Consider the following 14,429-nt stretch of genomic DNA (forward strand, 5'->3'; position numbering starts at 1 on the left):
TGTCAACATGCCTTCCTAAGAAAGCTGATTTTAAATAATTATGACGGGAACATTTCTATTGCTATCTCCAATCGTCTTGGAACTCTCTACCTCTGAGGCAGTGTATTGAGAAGCCTGTTGTCTAGGAGTCGAGGGGCTTCCTGGCAGCAGATTTCACACCAATAAACACCGACTGAAAATGGGTCATAATGACAAGGTGGAAAGTAAGAAAAAAGAGAATGGAACCACTTGAGTGACTACCTTTCTGGGACAGAGAGCTCAGAATATTGACCACCGTACACCTAGCTCTTGTGTTATAGTTTGGAAGGATCTCGATAGCTAATTAAATTCACTCCTTCATTTCATAAATGGGAAACTGAGGTCCCCACACGAGGGACAGAACCAGGGCTAAATTCAGATCACTCTTTCACTGTATATCGACTATTTATTATGAACATTTTCAAAAATCACAGATGTAGAAAGGCTAGAATAATGAACTTCTCTATACTTTTCATTCAGCTTCAATAATTATCAACCCATTGCCTCTCTTGGAAAACCAGTTCTGAGTCTGAGGCTGTTGTCATTTATACTCCCTCACAAAGCTGTTCAGAACCAATAACACACAGGCAAAGAAAACTTTGCCCAGGCAAAGAAAAAACATCAAAATAGAAGGAGGACATGGTATGAGAAACAGCAGGTTGTCAATAAATGCCTAAAATGTAGAAAATCTGCTCAAGTTATTTTTATAACAGTCTGGAGAACACAGACTTGTTCTGACAGGACACTGTTCCTTTAAATTACTTACTGATCCCACCCCGATCTTTCACCCTGGCCAAATGCCTGACCACTCTTGCTTTAACTTAGGCTAATAAACATGAATAAAAGATTGCAAAACTTCCAAGACCAAAGATAATTTTTAGTTCCACAGAACAGAACAGTATCAAATAACCAACTCCATCCCCAACAATGGTCCTTGCTGTTGGCATTTGCTTAATCAGTCTTTAATTCCTGTTTGACAAACTTTATAAGGTAAGACATAACTGTTTTATTTTAATCACTTGAAATCAGATAGGACCACCTAGGCACTGTGGAAGACTAACGGGTTTGCCTACTTAATATGTGAAGAAAGCTTATCAAAATTTTCTATCCTCTGCCATTACATTAATTATTAGAAAAATATAAATAATTATTAAAATGTTGACATTCAAATTTTATTTCGAAGTTTAAAATTGATTTTTAATTTGCAGTCTACTACCTAGCATTGCAATGATGTTAATAACTTTCGGGACTTCTTTTTCTTAATTTGGAACATATTTTTATAGCTCAGTATTAATTACAGAATATTTTATAATTTGGCAATTTGAATAGACTTCTTTTGATAATTTTATCTTTATGTGAAACAAATGAGATGCAAACACTGTGAATACAATAGGTAAACTGTGCTGAAAGAATTTTATTTTTGAAAAATCACAAAATATAAAGTCTCTTGGAATTATTGATTCTGATACTTGTCCAAAATAAATTTTAGGCAAAAAAGGCAAAAATATGGCATTTGGTTAAAGATAATCATTGTTTCTGCATTTATAAAATGTAACTTATAGTGAACAGAGAGGTTTATTTTTCTTTCATTTAACTAATGGCATTTTCCCCCTGAAACCTATTTTGCTTGTATATGATATCTAAATGAGAGAAAGGTAAGAATTATTAAAAACTGAGGCAAAATAAAATATGGAAAAAATGGTTAGAAATGGGTGTGCACTTAAGATGCCAAACTAATAGAAAAGAAAGACTTTTTAGGAAGGCAGTAAAACCCAAAACCCAAAGTATAAGGTATAAGGGTGTCCTCTAGCTAATATCAGTAAAGAGAGGGGAATAGCAAGACTGCTTTGGGAGAGCTGGATAAAAATATCAGAGCAAATAGTAATGAAAGATGAGACATAGTGATTAGTGCTAATGAGTAAGTGTGACAGTGAACGCTGTATATAGAAGCTTCAGGTATGCATTCACGATCATATGTCAAAAAACCTATAGGAGCAGGTGCTTAATTTTAGGAAAGAGAAGTCTTTATTTAAAGACAGCATTTCTAAAGCCCAAAATGAGGCCTACTAATGAAGAGAAAGTGGTTTTCTGCTCAGGATCCTGCATGCGAATCATCTTCTTTAGATTTTTGAAGAGTTCTATTGATCATGTAGCTTGTAAAATCTATTTTCAATAAAATTAAATTCTCAGTCTCTTACTTGCACAACTTCTGAGACACATTTATGGTATGGGCTCAACAAAAGAGAAAGGTTATGTGTAATACTAGGGACACGGTGTTATTCCGCCTGCCTCCCCCCACTCCTGAAAATGCTATAGCAGCTGTGTTTTTCTACATAGCCTTATTCTTACACTAGTCTTCAGAGTTAAATGTGTACACCCTTCTGTATTCTTCTCTTTGGTTAATAAGGAATAACTTGGGGAGGGATGTCCTTTATGTGTTCTATTTCCTCAGCAAACTCCTTCTTCTTTTTCTTTTTTAAACACCCAGCTGTCTTCACATCTTAGCACACCTGGTCTGAGGAACAGTTGACATTGGCCAATTGCACTTGATGCACTGGCCATACTGATACAGTGTCAGCTTCATAACTCTGCGAGACCATGTCAGTTGAGGAGCAGATTTTGGCATGGAACTATCCATTGGTTCGTCCTCAACCCAACAGCTTTGATTCCTTTTTTGGGGTTTCTCCATCTGGCATGTATGAAAGAGGCCAGTCATCCATTCCATTTCTCGCTGCCTTTGCATATATTTCTACCCCCTGTTTAAGCCTGGAAAAATCGTGCTCATGATTTCCCAGTTCCCATTCCCTGAAGGCAAAATGAAGGAAAATGTGATTTCCTTTTCCAGAACTTTTGAAGTCAATATAGTTTAAGAAGGAAAGCATTTTCAAATGATGCAGAACGTTGGTTCAGAAAAAGCTTTCTTGTTTCTTCTCAAGTATACTGGGCTAGCCCCCCATGAGTCTTCTCTTGCCAAGGAAACTTGTGGGTTTAAAAGTCATTTGGTGTAGAGCCAGCCATATCGAGAGAAGATGGCTGTAGATTTTAATACAGGATTAGGTTTTTCATTATTAATCTACCCAGAAAAATAGTTTCACAGGAATGTTCAGAGGAAGTGCTTCCTGATTTCAAGTCTTATTTCTGTCCATCAGTTCTTCACTAGAAGAACGGTGTTGCTGAGCAAATCTACTATTTTTGCTCTCATACTCTCTTTATTTGTTGGATTTGTATTCAGCCGTAGTCCAGCTTGGAACTCTGCTGTAGATGAAGTTTCCAAGTAAGAGTATAAAAGAGAAATGGTATTCTATGGGAACTGGTGGGGCGATTTCATTTTTGACTTGCCTTTTGAACTCACTGAAGTTGTGCATGTATTATTAAGACTAAGATTATGGTGGTTCTCTACAACCCTGTAAAAATACTGAGATTGTCAGGAATTAGTTATAATGAAACAACCATGTAGCAACCTGATATCACCTTGAAGAATGTGAAAATGTCAAAACAGACGCTGTGTTTGAACCATAGTCATCATATAGAGTGGGACTGAAGTGTTTAAATGGCTTTTCCCACTCTCAGCTCCCCATAATAAAATGGGAAATTCATATTACTTGGACGTAATTCTTTGACTATATAGAAATATTCAGTAATAAATGTTTGATTGTGGTGCCATGATTTACTTGGATTAGAATCCTTTAAAATCTCAATGTGGATGTTTTTCTGTAAATATGAGTGAAAACACTTTGCTCCTGTCACATGCCAGTTTCCAATTCTGCTGGCTTGAAATTAAAAATAGCAAACACTGTATTTGACGAAAGTATTTATAACCGATTTTTCTATTAAAGGTGCTACAAGACAGATGACTTTTCACCATCTACCATAATGTGGAACAGATATTTTGTCTTCTATCTCCTGCTTTTGCCAGCTTTTAGGAGTCAAACAATACATGGACAAAGAAAGACAGGATCAAAGTCCAATTTACTGGCAAGGAAAAATGGTCTCCAGGGTAAAAAAAATATGTTTTGTTTTTGTTTTTAATGAATGTTAGCCTTTTAGAATACTAATAGGAATTTTTCCAAATAGTAGTTGATGTAAATAGCAAACCATATATATAAACATTTATGTAACATTCTATTTTAATATAATTATATTATGGTAATAATATACCCTCTATACTTATAGAGCGTACTTACAAAAACATGAGATGTTTTAGAGCCCTTGTACATTTATTATCTCATTTGAGCCTCGTAGTAGCTTTGTAAAATGGGAATGACAGATTGCCACTGTCATAGATAAAGAAATGGAGGCCCAGAGACATTAAGTGGCACATCCAAGGCCATTGGCAAATTAACTAGAAAGAGCTAGAATTCAAACTTAAGTTCTCTGCTTTTATGTTTCCTTCTCCCTCATTGCCACAGTGTGATATGTATAGTCATTTTCTCTCTTGATTTCAAAAAAGCTACAAACAAAAAAACTACCCACAAAACAAGATGGGGCCTCACCAATGTGACATACAGCCTGAGAATCAGGCAGAGCAGTATTTACTTCTAGACAACTTCACCCAATATTTGTTGAATTTTGGGGTACCTGGGCGGCTCAGTCGGTTAAGCATCCGACTCTTGATTTCGGCTCAGGTCATGATCTCAGGGTCGTGAGATTGAGCCCCATGTCGGGCTTCACGCTCTGTGGAGTCTGCTTGAGATCCTCTCTCTCCCTCTGCCTCTGCCCCTCCCCCTCACCTATCCCTGGAAATAAATAAAATTAAAAATATATGTATATTTGTTGAATGTTTAAAATATTTGAAGTTTTGCTTATTTGTTTGCTTCTGACTTGCATGATTTTACAAAAGGCAAAGAATTTATAGATTTGAAAAGAGATTTAGCTCATCACAACTTAAGCCCTATCTCCAAGATGCCTCTGTTTTTCACTCCCCACTTCTGTCAAAAAACAAAAATAAAAACCAAAAAACCCAAAAACACAATACACATCACACCACCTTAGGGCTTTTCTTATGCAAAGTCATTTCATGAGTATGAACAAATATTTTGCCTAACTTATTTGTTCTATTTCAGACTCTACTTGCTTCATAGATGTTGTCTTCATTGTGGACAGCTCCGAAAGTTCTAAAATTATTCTCTTTGATAAACAGAAAGACTTTGTGGATAGCTTGAGTGACAAGGTTTTCCAGTTGACCCCTGTTCGCTCCTTGAAATACGACATCAAACTGGCAGCGCTTCAGTTTAGCAGCTCTGTCCAAATTGATCCATCCTTTTCTTCTTGGAAGGATCTACAGACTTTTAAACAGAGGGTCAAGTCTATGAATTTCATTGGGCAAGGCACCTTCTCTTATTATGCCATCTCCAATGCGACTGGGCTACTTAAGAGAGAAGGGCGTAAAGATGGTGTGAAGGTGGCTTTGCTGATGACTGACGGCATTGACCATCCAAAGAATCCAGATGTTCAGAGTATTTCTGAAGACGCCAGAACTGCAGGAATATTATTTATCACCATTGGACTTTCCACTGTAGTCAACGAAGCCAAACTTCGTTTGATATCTGGGGATTCATCCAGTGAACCCATTCCACTGTTAAGTGATCCAACCCTTGTAGATAAAATTCGAGATCGCCTGGTAGGTACCTAATGAGTTGGTTATATATATATATATTCCCAATCGTAATATTGATACCTTAATTACAAATTCTGTAAGGATAGATACTGGGTCAGAAAGATGAAAGAAAAAGAACCCACCTTGGAAATAGCTAGGAGAATCTTTCTGAAGTCTTTCTCCACTTCCTTGATAGTTTACACCAGATAAACTGGGAAAGCATGAGGCTCATGTTCTGGCATCGCATTCCTAACTCTATTGCTAGCCAATGCTGAGGATTTGGAAGAATTACTTTCCAATCATACTTTCAGGCTCCTGTTCATACATCCTGGGATCACGAACACTGCTGACTTATATTCAGTTTGTGGTCAACTTGTGGTCTGCTATATTTGTACTACGTTGGTTTTTTCCCATTTAACATCTGCAGAAATATTTTGACTTGATGGCTCACCTACTGCTATAATATGCTATTCAAGCAAGTTCATAGACTTACAATTTTTTTTATTACATCCTCATTCTTAGGTGTTAGCAAGCCCACCCAATTTAAAATCATCTGCGACTTGCAGTCACCCAACAGTTTCTCCCTGCAGATCAATGCGTGCCATTTGATCGGTCTGATTAGTTGTGTCAAAGCTTTTCTTTGTTGATTGCTCAGCTGTGTGTGAGATCCTTTCCTTTCTGCTTGGGAAAACACAAGGCAATGCAATCAAAATAAAATCCCTCTTCACAGTGTTTCTCAAGGGAAAACTCCTGGAGAAAATGGTTGATTTGTTAAGTGTTAAAAATTGATTTTCTTAAAAATATTGATTTTTTTCTTGAGAAGAGAGCAGGGCAAATATGTCCTTTAGGTACTGAGCATTTCATATGGCTGTTTTCCATAGGTTGCAAAAAAAAAAAAAAAAAAAACAAAAAACCTCAGCCTTGTTTCAGAGATTGTTTTGACCCTTTTGTCCCTTCCCCCAATCTTTTTTCTAACATTATTCTTATAACTCATAGGTCAATATTAACTATAAGATAATAACTGGTAAGTTATTCTTATAACTGTTGTTTTTAGCATGAGACATTAACTTTAAAATAAAATCTAAGTAATAGTTACCACATCTTGAGGGCTCTGTGTATTAGGCATTTTTTCTGAGCACTTTACAACAATCTTATGATGTAGGTACTATATTATCCTCATTTTACAGTTGAAAATGTAAGGACAGGCAAAGGCCCTGGGGTCTTCATGCTTAACCCTGTGAAGATATATTGAAAGTAGAAAATAGTAACTGTGTTTTAAGGTTTTCTCAGCCTTGAAACAGTTAAGCAACATCCCTCCTCCAAAGTTCTATTGTTTCTAGCCTCTTGTTCTGGGGCATTGGGGGTAGATAGGGAGAGCTGTGCCTAGGCTTGAGATGATGAATTCGGCCCTCAGGGGACTAGAGTGAGGGCCCATCCTAGCATCTCTTTTGCATAAAAGGGAAATGTGCAGGGGTGCTGGCTAACTGCCTAGCGCTGCCTGTGCCGTAGGTTAAGCGAGTCCTTAGCACGGAACCCAAAACAGAAGATTCAGCATGTGCAGGAAAGAACACTGGAGTTGGGATGAGTCGCCAGTTGCTGACTATAGAAGATACAGGACAGGCAGCTCCTTGTTTGGCCAAGCTGTGTAGGCTCAGGAGGTTCCTGTTCCTTCTAGACGCACCCTCCTCGCAGAGAGCTCCTGCCCAACTCACAACACAGGATCTTGGCAGTGCACTTGAAGCAGGACTATTTGTTCGTTTCTGAGGAAGCCAGAGAATGACCAAGTGTCCCAACGACCCTGCTCTTCCTTAGCATCCTGTGATTTCAGCTTGTTTGTCCAGATGGAAGCTCTATGAACAAGCCACTTCTTAGGAGATGCTGCTTTCTAAACACTCCCAACATCCGAAGGGCTTCTGAGGCCCTTCAAAGAACAATATACTGTTTCAATGTTTCAAATCGCTACTGTGTAGGGGGGCAGACCTTGATTCTTGATCAGGCCATTGGAAAAATGCCTCATCTCATCTATTTCTATTACATTTTTAGTTGAATTCTTTAACTTTTCATTTTGAAATAATTATGTAGTTGACTTTCTAAAATAAGTTAATTAGGTATCATTTAAGTACAAAACTGCATCTGCTTAAAGTTCACAATTCTATGAGTTTTGATAGACGTATAGATGCATGACACCACCAACACAGTTAAGATACAGAACATTTCTGTCACCCCCCAGACTTTTTCGTGCCTCTGCAAGATATCCTTCCCTTGCCTCCCAGCCCCTGATCTGACTTTTGCCAATCCAGATTAGTGCACACTTTCTAGGCTTGCACGCAAATAAGCTCGTGCAGTGTGTACTCTTTTTTTGTCAGGGTTCTTAGACCCAGCATAATGATTTTTGGAATTCAACTGGGCTGGTTTTTGTATCAGTGGTTTGGTTTTTTTTCATTGCGGAGTAGACTTTAGCTGAATTTTAATGGACATGAGTGCCCACAATGAATAGATCTTGCAGGAGCCAAGACAAATCAAGGACTCATTACCAACTCCTTGGCATTTCTAGTAAAAACGATCATGTAAGAACCCCATGAAAACACTTCAGTTCTCAATAACCTCAGAGAGACCTGAGGATTCCACATTGAAGAGGATATATAAAATGTTCTAATACTATTTTATTATGATTTAAAAAACACTATTGAAACCAAAGAAACAATTTCAACCCAATGTCCATATACATTAGTTGGTCTTTTAGGAGAGATTTATGGTGGCTATTTGGCTACTATGCTAAGCTGCAAAATTTTTTGTTGCTGTAGAGTTTATAATCCTCACTTACAGGTTCTTTGTTCTCATCCTACTTGCTATTGTGCCGATAAGTTCGACACCTTCCTCACATTTCCTCTGCCCCTTTCCCATAGCATTGACTTCATACTCATTCACAAAATCGGCATCCTAGCCTTCTCCTTTCACATATATGCATCATAAAGCTCTTCCTCCATCAATAAAATGCACCTTCTTTTGCTTTAGGGCGGTCTTGTCTTTATTTGTCCTTTCCAGTTAGACGACAGTATCCACCCAGATCCTCGCTGAATGTGCCCTTCCCTCACTGAACATGGCTTTGACCATGTCCTCCCAGCCGCACTCCACACAACAGGCCTCTCTGCTTAAGTGAAAGCACTCACTGTGTCCCAAGGTGTCCAGCTCCGTCCACATGGGCCCTTTTGTCCAGTCTTTTTAAACATCCCTCCTCACTGCTTCCTTTCTTTTACTGCCCACAGTAGTCTTTAGGACTTTTTTCCTCATAACCTTTGACATACAGAACAGCATTCCATCAGTGAGTTGGTCCTTTGCTTTCCCCTCTTGAAAATTATCCAGAAAACCCACCTATTTCAAGAAAGTCTCTTGTTACCCACCTCCCCACCCAGTAGGGATCTCCTTCCCATGCTGCTTGCTGTGTGCTGTTCTCTGTCACTGGGTCTTATAGACTATAAGTGCCTTAGGGATGGAGCTTTGTTCTTTGTTTGAAACAGTCTGATCTATTGTGCAGTCTTGGGTCCATTTGTGTTTCCATAGGAAAATAAATTCCAGCAAACACAAAATCAAATGAGCTCCAAAATTAGTTAGTTACATTGTTATGGCTTTAAGCCTCATGGCACATGTTTTTAAAGAGTGAATACGGCAAAGCAGAAATTAAATTTTCAAAGGAAAAGCTGAAAAAAGTTAAAATTAGACATCAGGCACAGTACCAGCTATTCATGAGTTTAAAAACTGATACTGGATGATAGAAGGGTGTTGCTTAGTATAAAAGTGTGGTAAGGAAACAAAACTTTGGATTTTTCTTTATTTCAGTAGTTGTTTTAAATATTGCAATTCGACTTGAACTAATAGTTGTTTATTGTCTCTTGAACTCTTTTCAAATTCCTTTCTCTCCCTCCCTCCTAGAAAAACTAAACTTCTGACACGTGTTTTAAATATTTTCATAATTTGGATCCTATTCTACATATTCATCTGCAACTAGCTTTTTCACTCTGTTTTTGGAAAATGTTCTACGTTGAAATATGTAGATCCAATGCATTCACCTTAACCGCTGAGTAATATTTCTTTTATTGATCCATTCTAATATTGATGGATATTATTTCCAAAATTATTTCTAAATTTTCACTATTAAAAACAATGAATGCTGAAATATACAGAATCTACAAGAATTTCCCTAAGACATGTCTGCAAGGAATGTCAGAATAACAGGTAGGAACAAGAACTCGTCTTGGACAGCCTTGAAATAAAGCACAATACATCTTCCGGTTTCCAGGCACAGCCAAATGTTCTGGGAAAGGTAAATGCCATTTTACCTTCAGTATATGTGAATTCCCGTTTCTTCACATGACCTGCTAGTTCATAAAGATATGAGTATCTCAACTGCTTTCAGCCGGGATTTACATTGGCTAGAAAATTTAAATCATTGGAGTGGGGAGTGGGTGGGAGGGAGGGGAGAAGAGAGGGCCAGAGGTAAGACTCTGAATTTTGTAGATAGGCTCTGTAGCCAGAGTTTTACAACTCAAGAGATCACATAGTCAAATTTTCTTATTTTTCATATATGTGGAAAATGACCTGGAAGGATTATGGAACTTACCCAAGGCCACTCAGCTAGTTAATGGTGGACACAGGATGAAAACACTGGATGACACTTAATCCCCAGCCTAATTTTTCCTCCCATTAAATCACTAGGACAACATAAAGCATTTTGCTATATCTTCCCTCTATATTAACAGTTAATATGGAAATAAAGGTAAAGTAAAAATAAAACTAAAAGGATGTGGGGTCCTCCCTACAGGTACAACTCTGACCTATCTTTAACTTCCTCATTACAGTCTTTATTTTTAATATCTTGCAACAAATATTCTAGTGCTTTCTACTCCCATTTTTATTTTATCGTATGCAAATTAACCCTTTGGATTCAGTCATAGGCATCAATCTGACTGATAGGTTTTACATTATGAAAGTAATAATTCTATCTGTAAGCATAGGTTAATTTCTTTCCCGTGTTTGGCTTCAGACATGGCCTTCAGTGCACTTGTCAGGTAATACCCCACTAAGCTGAAGTAATATAGGGAGGCCTAGATGTTAGACAAGAACTAGACCGTGAATTTCTCTAAAACTTACAGGAGTTTTATGAGCATTAAGGAGGGCACGTGTTGGGATGAGCACTGGGTGTTACACACAACTAATGAATTGTTGAACACTACATCAAAAACTAATGATGTACTATGTGTTGGCTAACTGAGCATAATAAAAAAAAGAAAGTGGAAAAAAACTTAAAGGAGTATTAGAGAAATTTAGAGTTTTCTCTAAAATTTAAAGGAGTTTTGGAAAATATTCTGATTAATTCATTTCTGTGTAAGTACAAAGCAGCAGTTGAACTTGGTCAGGCGGCTCAGCCAAGCGTATGACCTTGGGCAAGTCACAGCCCTGCAGACCCACGTTTCCTTAGGGCAAGATGAGAGGTTGGACCTGATTGACTTCAAATGCTAATTGATATTTCATGGAATTACGACTCTGAAATTAATGTTTTAATGCTAAAAAACAAATGCATGTATGTATAGGGATGGAAAAACAAAAGAAGAGCAAACACACAATTATGTATTCTGGCTAAGTCTTATAAGTAAAAGTGAGAAATTTTTATTATGACTGATTAAGCTTATAGGCACATTGAGGAGTTTAGAGAGCTGATAGATAGAAAAATAGAACTTAGCATGCAACAGGATAAAGTTCCCAGAAAACAGAGTAATTTTTAACATTAGTGCCCTTCATGTCTCTTATTATATGGCTCAGAGTATTCCTTGGGTGGTTGGCAGGTAGGCTCTATTGCTTTTACAAGGTTAAAAAGCTGAATTGCTATCCTTCTTGGAAATTGCATATCCCATAGGGAATAATTAAGACTAATAAGAAGCTGGAATCAGAACCAAGAATCAAGTTAATGTTTTATTCTTTTTTCTCTCCCAGGATATCTTATTTGAAGAGAAGGTAAGCACCACATGCTTTGATTACTATGAATTAACTCTCAAAGTTCGCAAAATCAAATCAGCATTATAACTCACGTTAGAAGATAAGGTGTGTCTACATAAAAACGCTGAATTCTTTTAAAAAGGAGCCACTCCATTTTGAGGCAGCCATCTGATTTCTTTATGTTGCTATGTCTACTGCAGGTTTCAGAATCTGGAAAAAGTAGGAAATATTTTAATATGATTTTAGAGAGTAATTTTAGAAATCATTGATAACCAAATGGCATAGTTGTTCTGTTTTTTAAGATTTTATTTTTAAGTAATCTCTACACCCAATGCAGGGCTCCAACTCACAACTCTGAGATCAAGAGTCGCACACTCCACTGACTGAGCCAGCCAGGCACCCCTCAAAAGACATAGCTTTTGCTTATTTTTATGTGACTTCCTTTATTCTAAGCATGTCTCTGACAGCAGCTACTCATAAGGGTCCTCCACTATGGGATTCCTGGCCAAGAGACACAGCTCAGTCTCCCGCTGCTGCCCGGTGATTAATTTTAATCTCCTTCTTCTTGTTGGTGGCAAACACACCAGGCAGCAAAGGACGCTAGCCAACACCGGCTGGCTGGTGCTTAGCACAATAGCTGACCACCAGGTTGCCCAGGACCTCTATACTGGACGTGTGTTTCTTAACACAGTTTGGAACATGCAAATTCTGTTGGATCAGCTGCTTATTAAACATCAGGAAATGTACAAGTAGTACTGCATAAAATAATAGGAGCCAACCAAACCCTGCAGGGCACCACGCTTCATCGAATGGTCAGGTGCCACATTATTTTATGTACCAGTGAGACAGGAAAGGACCCTGCCAATTAAACTATGATACAGTACCTTCTTAGAAGTGACAATTCTTGATTTTATATTCACAGTAAAAGTCCCTTTAGATTTATTTAGATATAGATTTTTAAATCCTCTATTGCTTTTGTGCGTATGTATAAGGGACAACTGAGGCAAATTAATTGGTTATTTCTAAAACACCTTTGCATTCAGAGTCTGAATCTCCTGAATCACTTTCTGGCTCTGATGCCCTTTCCCCCCTCCCATATCGGCCTCTGGGCCATCAAAACACTGGTGCTGAAGCATTTCTTGAGTGTTCTCCAGGAGTGTCTCTGGAGTTTTCTTCCATTTCATTCTGTTAGTTTTGAAGTACATGGACAGAAAATAACAACTTCATTATGATCAGGCCTGATTCAAATAAGACTCGTTCTGATTTCAGGCATGTTAAAATAAGGAAATATGTATATCCTCAAATTGATAAAATATGGTATGTCCCAATGTTTTCCTTTTGGACTAAAGGAGTAGTTGGTATTTGTGTATCATTGAGCTTCAATGTGCTGTAGAGAAGAGAAAAAGCAGAAATTCCAAAAATCCACTAAAAATGGTGATTTTCCTTTTTCACTGGCAACTAGATGATATACATATATTTTTGATGGGAGGTCTATTTTATCTAACCATAGCAATGTTTAATAACGTCTAATAATCGTTAACTAGCTGGCTCTTGCTAGATCTGAGATAGCCTAGAAGAATTGAAAGGGGAGAACAAAATCTCCACAAATTTGCAAGGTAAGAATCTCATCAAGGGAGCGTTCTTTCTAGTTACGTACTGAATAAGATTAGAAATGGTGCGTTTTGTTACATATTAATATTGGATTTCATTCTTGATGCAGTGCGAACACAAGATCTGTGAATGTGAGAAGGGGGATCCAGGCGACCCAGGGCTTCCTGTGAGTATGTTTCCACTATGAACAGAGGGTCAAGTCAGGAAGCCCTAGTCATGATGGCTCTACTTGCACTTGGAAACGCCCCAGCTGCTTTGTGCTGCTGAAAAGCAGTCGTGTGCAAATAGCAGCAAACAGGGAGATGCTGTTTCTTTCTCTTATTCCTAAAGGGATACACTCTGTCCTTAAAAATAAGCCTGGGATTTTGCTGACCTGAACGGAAGGCAGATTCGGTTTAAAATGATGAAGTTGTTCCCACAAAGTATGTTCCAGCATCACCTCTGATGTGACAATTGGGGCCAGCATTTCTCAACACTGAAGTGAAAATACAGAAAAAGAGATACAAATCCTCGGTGCTTTAGGGAAAGCGTTAGCCCTACTCCACCTAGAAACAAGTGATGCAGACCTGGCTGGAAGCGTGTGTGTCTTCACATGTATCCAAGAACAACACTGGGTGGCCTCTTGGGGAGGAAGCTGGTCAGGAAGCTTTGAGGATTAGAGTGAATTCTGCAAAGTGGAACTTGGCAACTAAAGGTTAAAGGCAGGATTTATGACGATGATTCAACACTTGATAAAATCCCCAAAGGAGTACTTCCTTTCTATGCTGGTCTAACATCTGGTAGGTGCTGTGTATGCACTGGGAAGGTGTTTGCAACAATATCTCCATAACTGGAGACACCACGTGTTTCTCTAACACATACCATCAGATGCATCCATGCTGCTTGTTCAGCATTCCATTTACTTAAATGGTTTCAAACCTTATAGGTCAGAAGCCCAGTGGATATAGTTCACAGAAATGCGTGGATCCAGTTTTTGCACAAATGCTTATATTTAGGGGCAGGAAGGAGAATGTGTACTGTGAATTTCTTAGACTATGCCACATTTTCTCTTGAGACTTGGGTCCAAAGACTATACTTTTTCAAACCATTCTATCAGTCAAGACATTAGAAAGTGAGGATGTTTTTCTTTTCTTTTCTTTCTTTCTTTCTTTCTTTCTTTCTTTCTTTCTTTCTTTCTTTCTTTCTTTCTTTCTTTCTTTCCCTAAAATATAAG

At 38.0% G+C, this 14,429-nt stretch overlaps 2 protein-coding genes across 2 annotated transcripts in view; one reads left to right on the top strand and one right to left on the bottom strand.

The window, feature by feature from the left end:
- MIOS (meiosis regulator for oocyte development) overlaps window positions 1-14,429 on the bottom strand; it is a 103,597-nt gene that overhangs the window by 49,901 nt on the left and 39,267 nt on the right. The window lies entirely within an intron of this gene.
- The window catches only part of COL28A1 (collagen type XXVIII alpha 1 chain), a 158,183-nt gene continuing 144,682 nt past the window's right edge, over window positions 929-14,429 (top strand). The window contains exons 1-5 of the mRNA XM_040644248.1: window positions 929-1,008; window positions 3,855-4,015; window positions 5,082-5,638; window positions 11,603-11,623; window positions 13,326-13,382. Coding sequence (XP_040500182.1) covers window positions 3,892-4,015; window positions 5,082-5,638; window positions 11,603-11,623; window positions 13,326-13,382 — 759 coding nt within the window. The 5' untranslated portion in view covers window positions 929-1,008; window positions 3,855-3,891. The remainder of the gene's footprint in view (window positions 1,009-3,854; window positions 4,016-5,081; window positions 5,639-11,602; window positions 11,624-13,325; window positions 13,383-14,429) is intronic.

The sequence above is a fragment of the Ursus maritimus genome, unplaced genomic scaffold, assembly GCF_017311325.1.
Source record: "Ursus maritimus isolate PB19 unplaced genomic scaffold, ASM1731132v1 scaffold_3, whole genome shotgun sequence".
In the NCBI taxonomy this organism is placed as follows: Eukaryota; Metazoa; Chordata; class Mammalia; order Carnivora; family Ursidae; genus Ursus; species Ursus maritimus.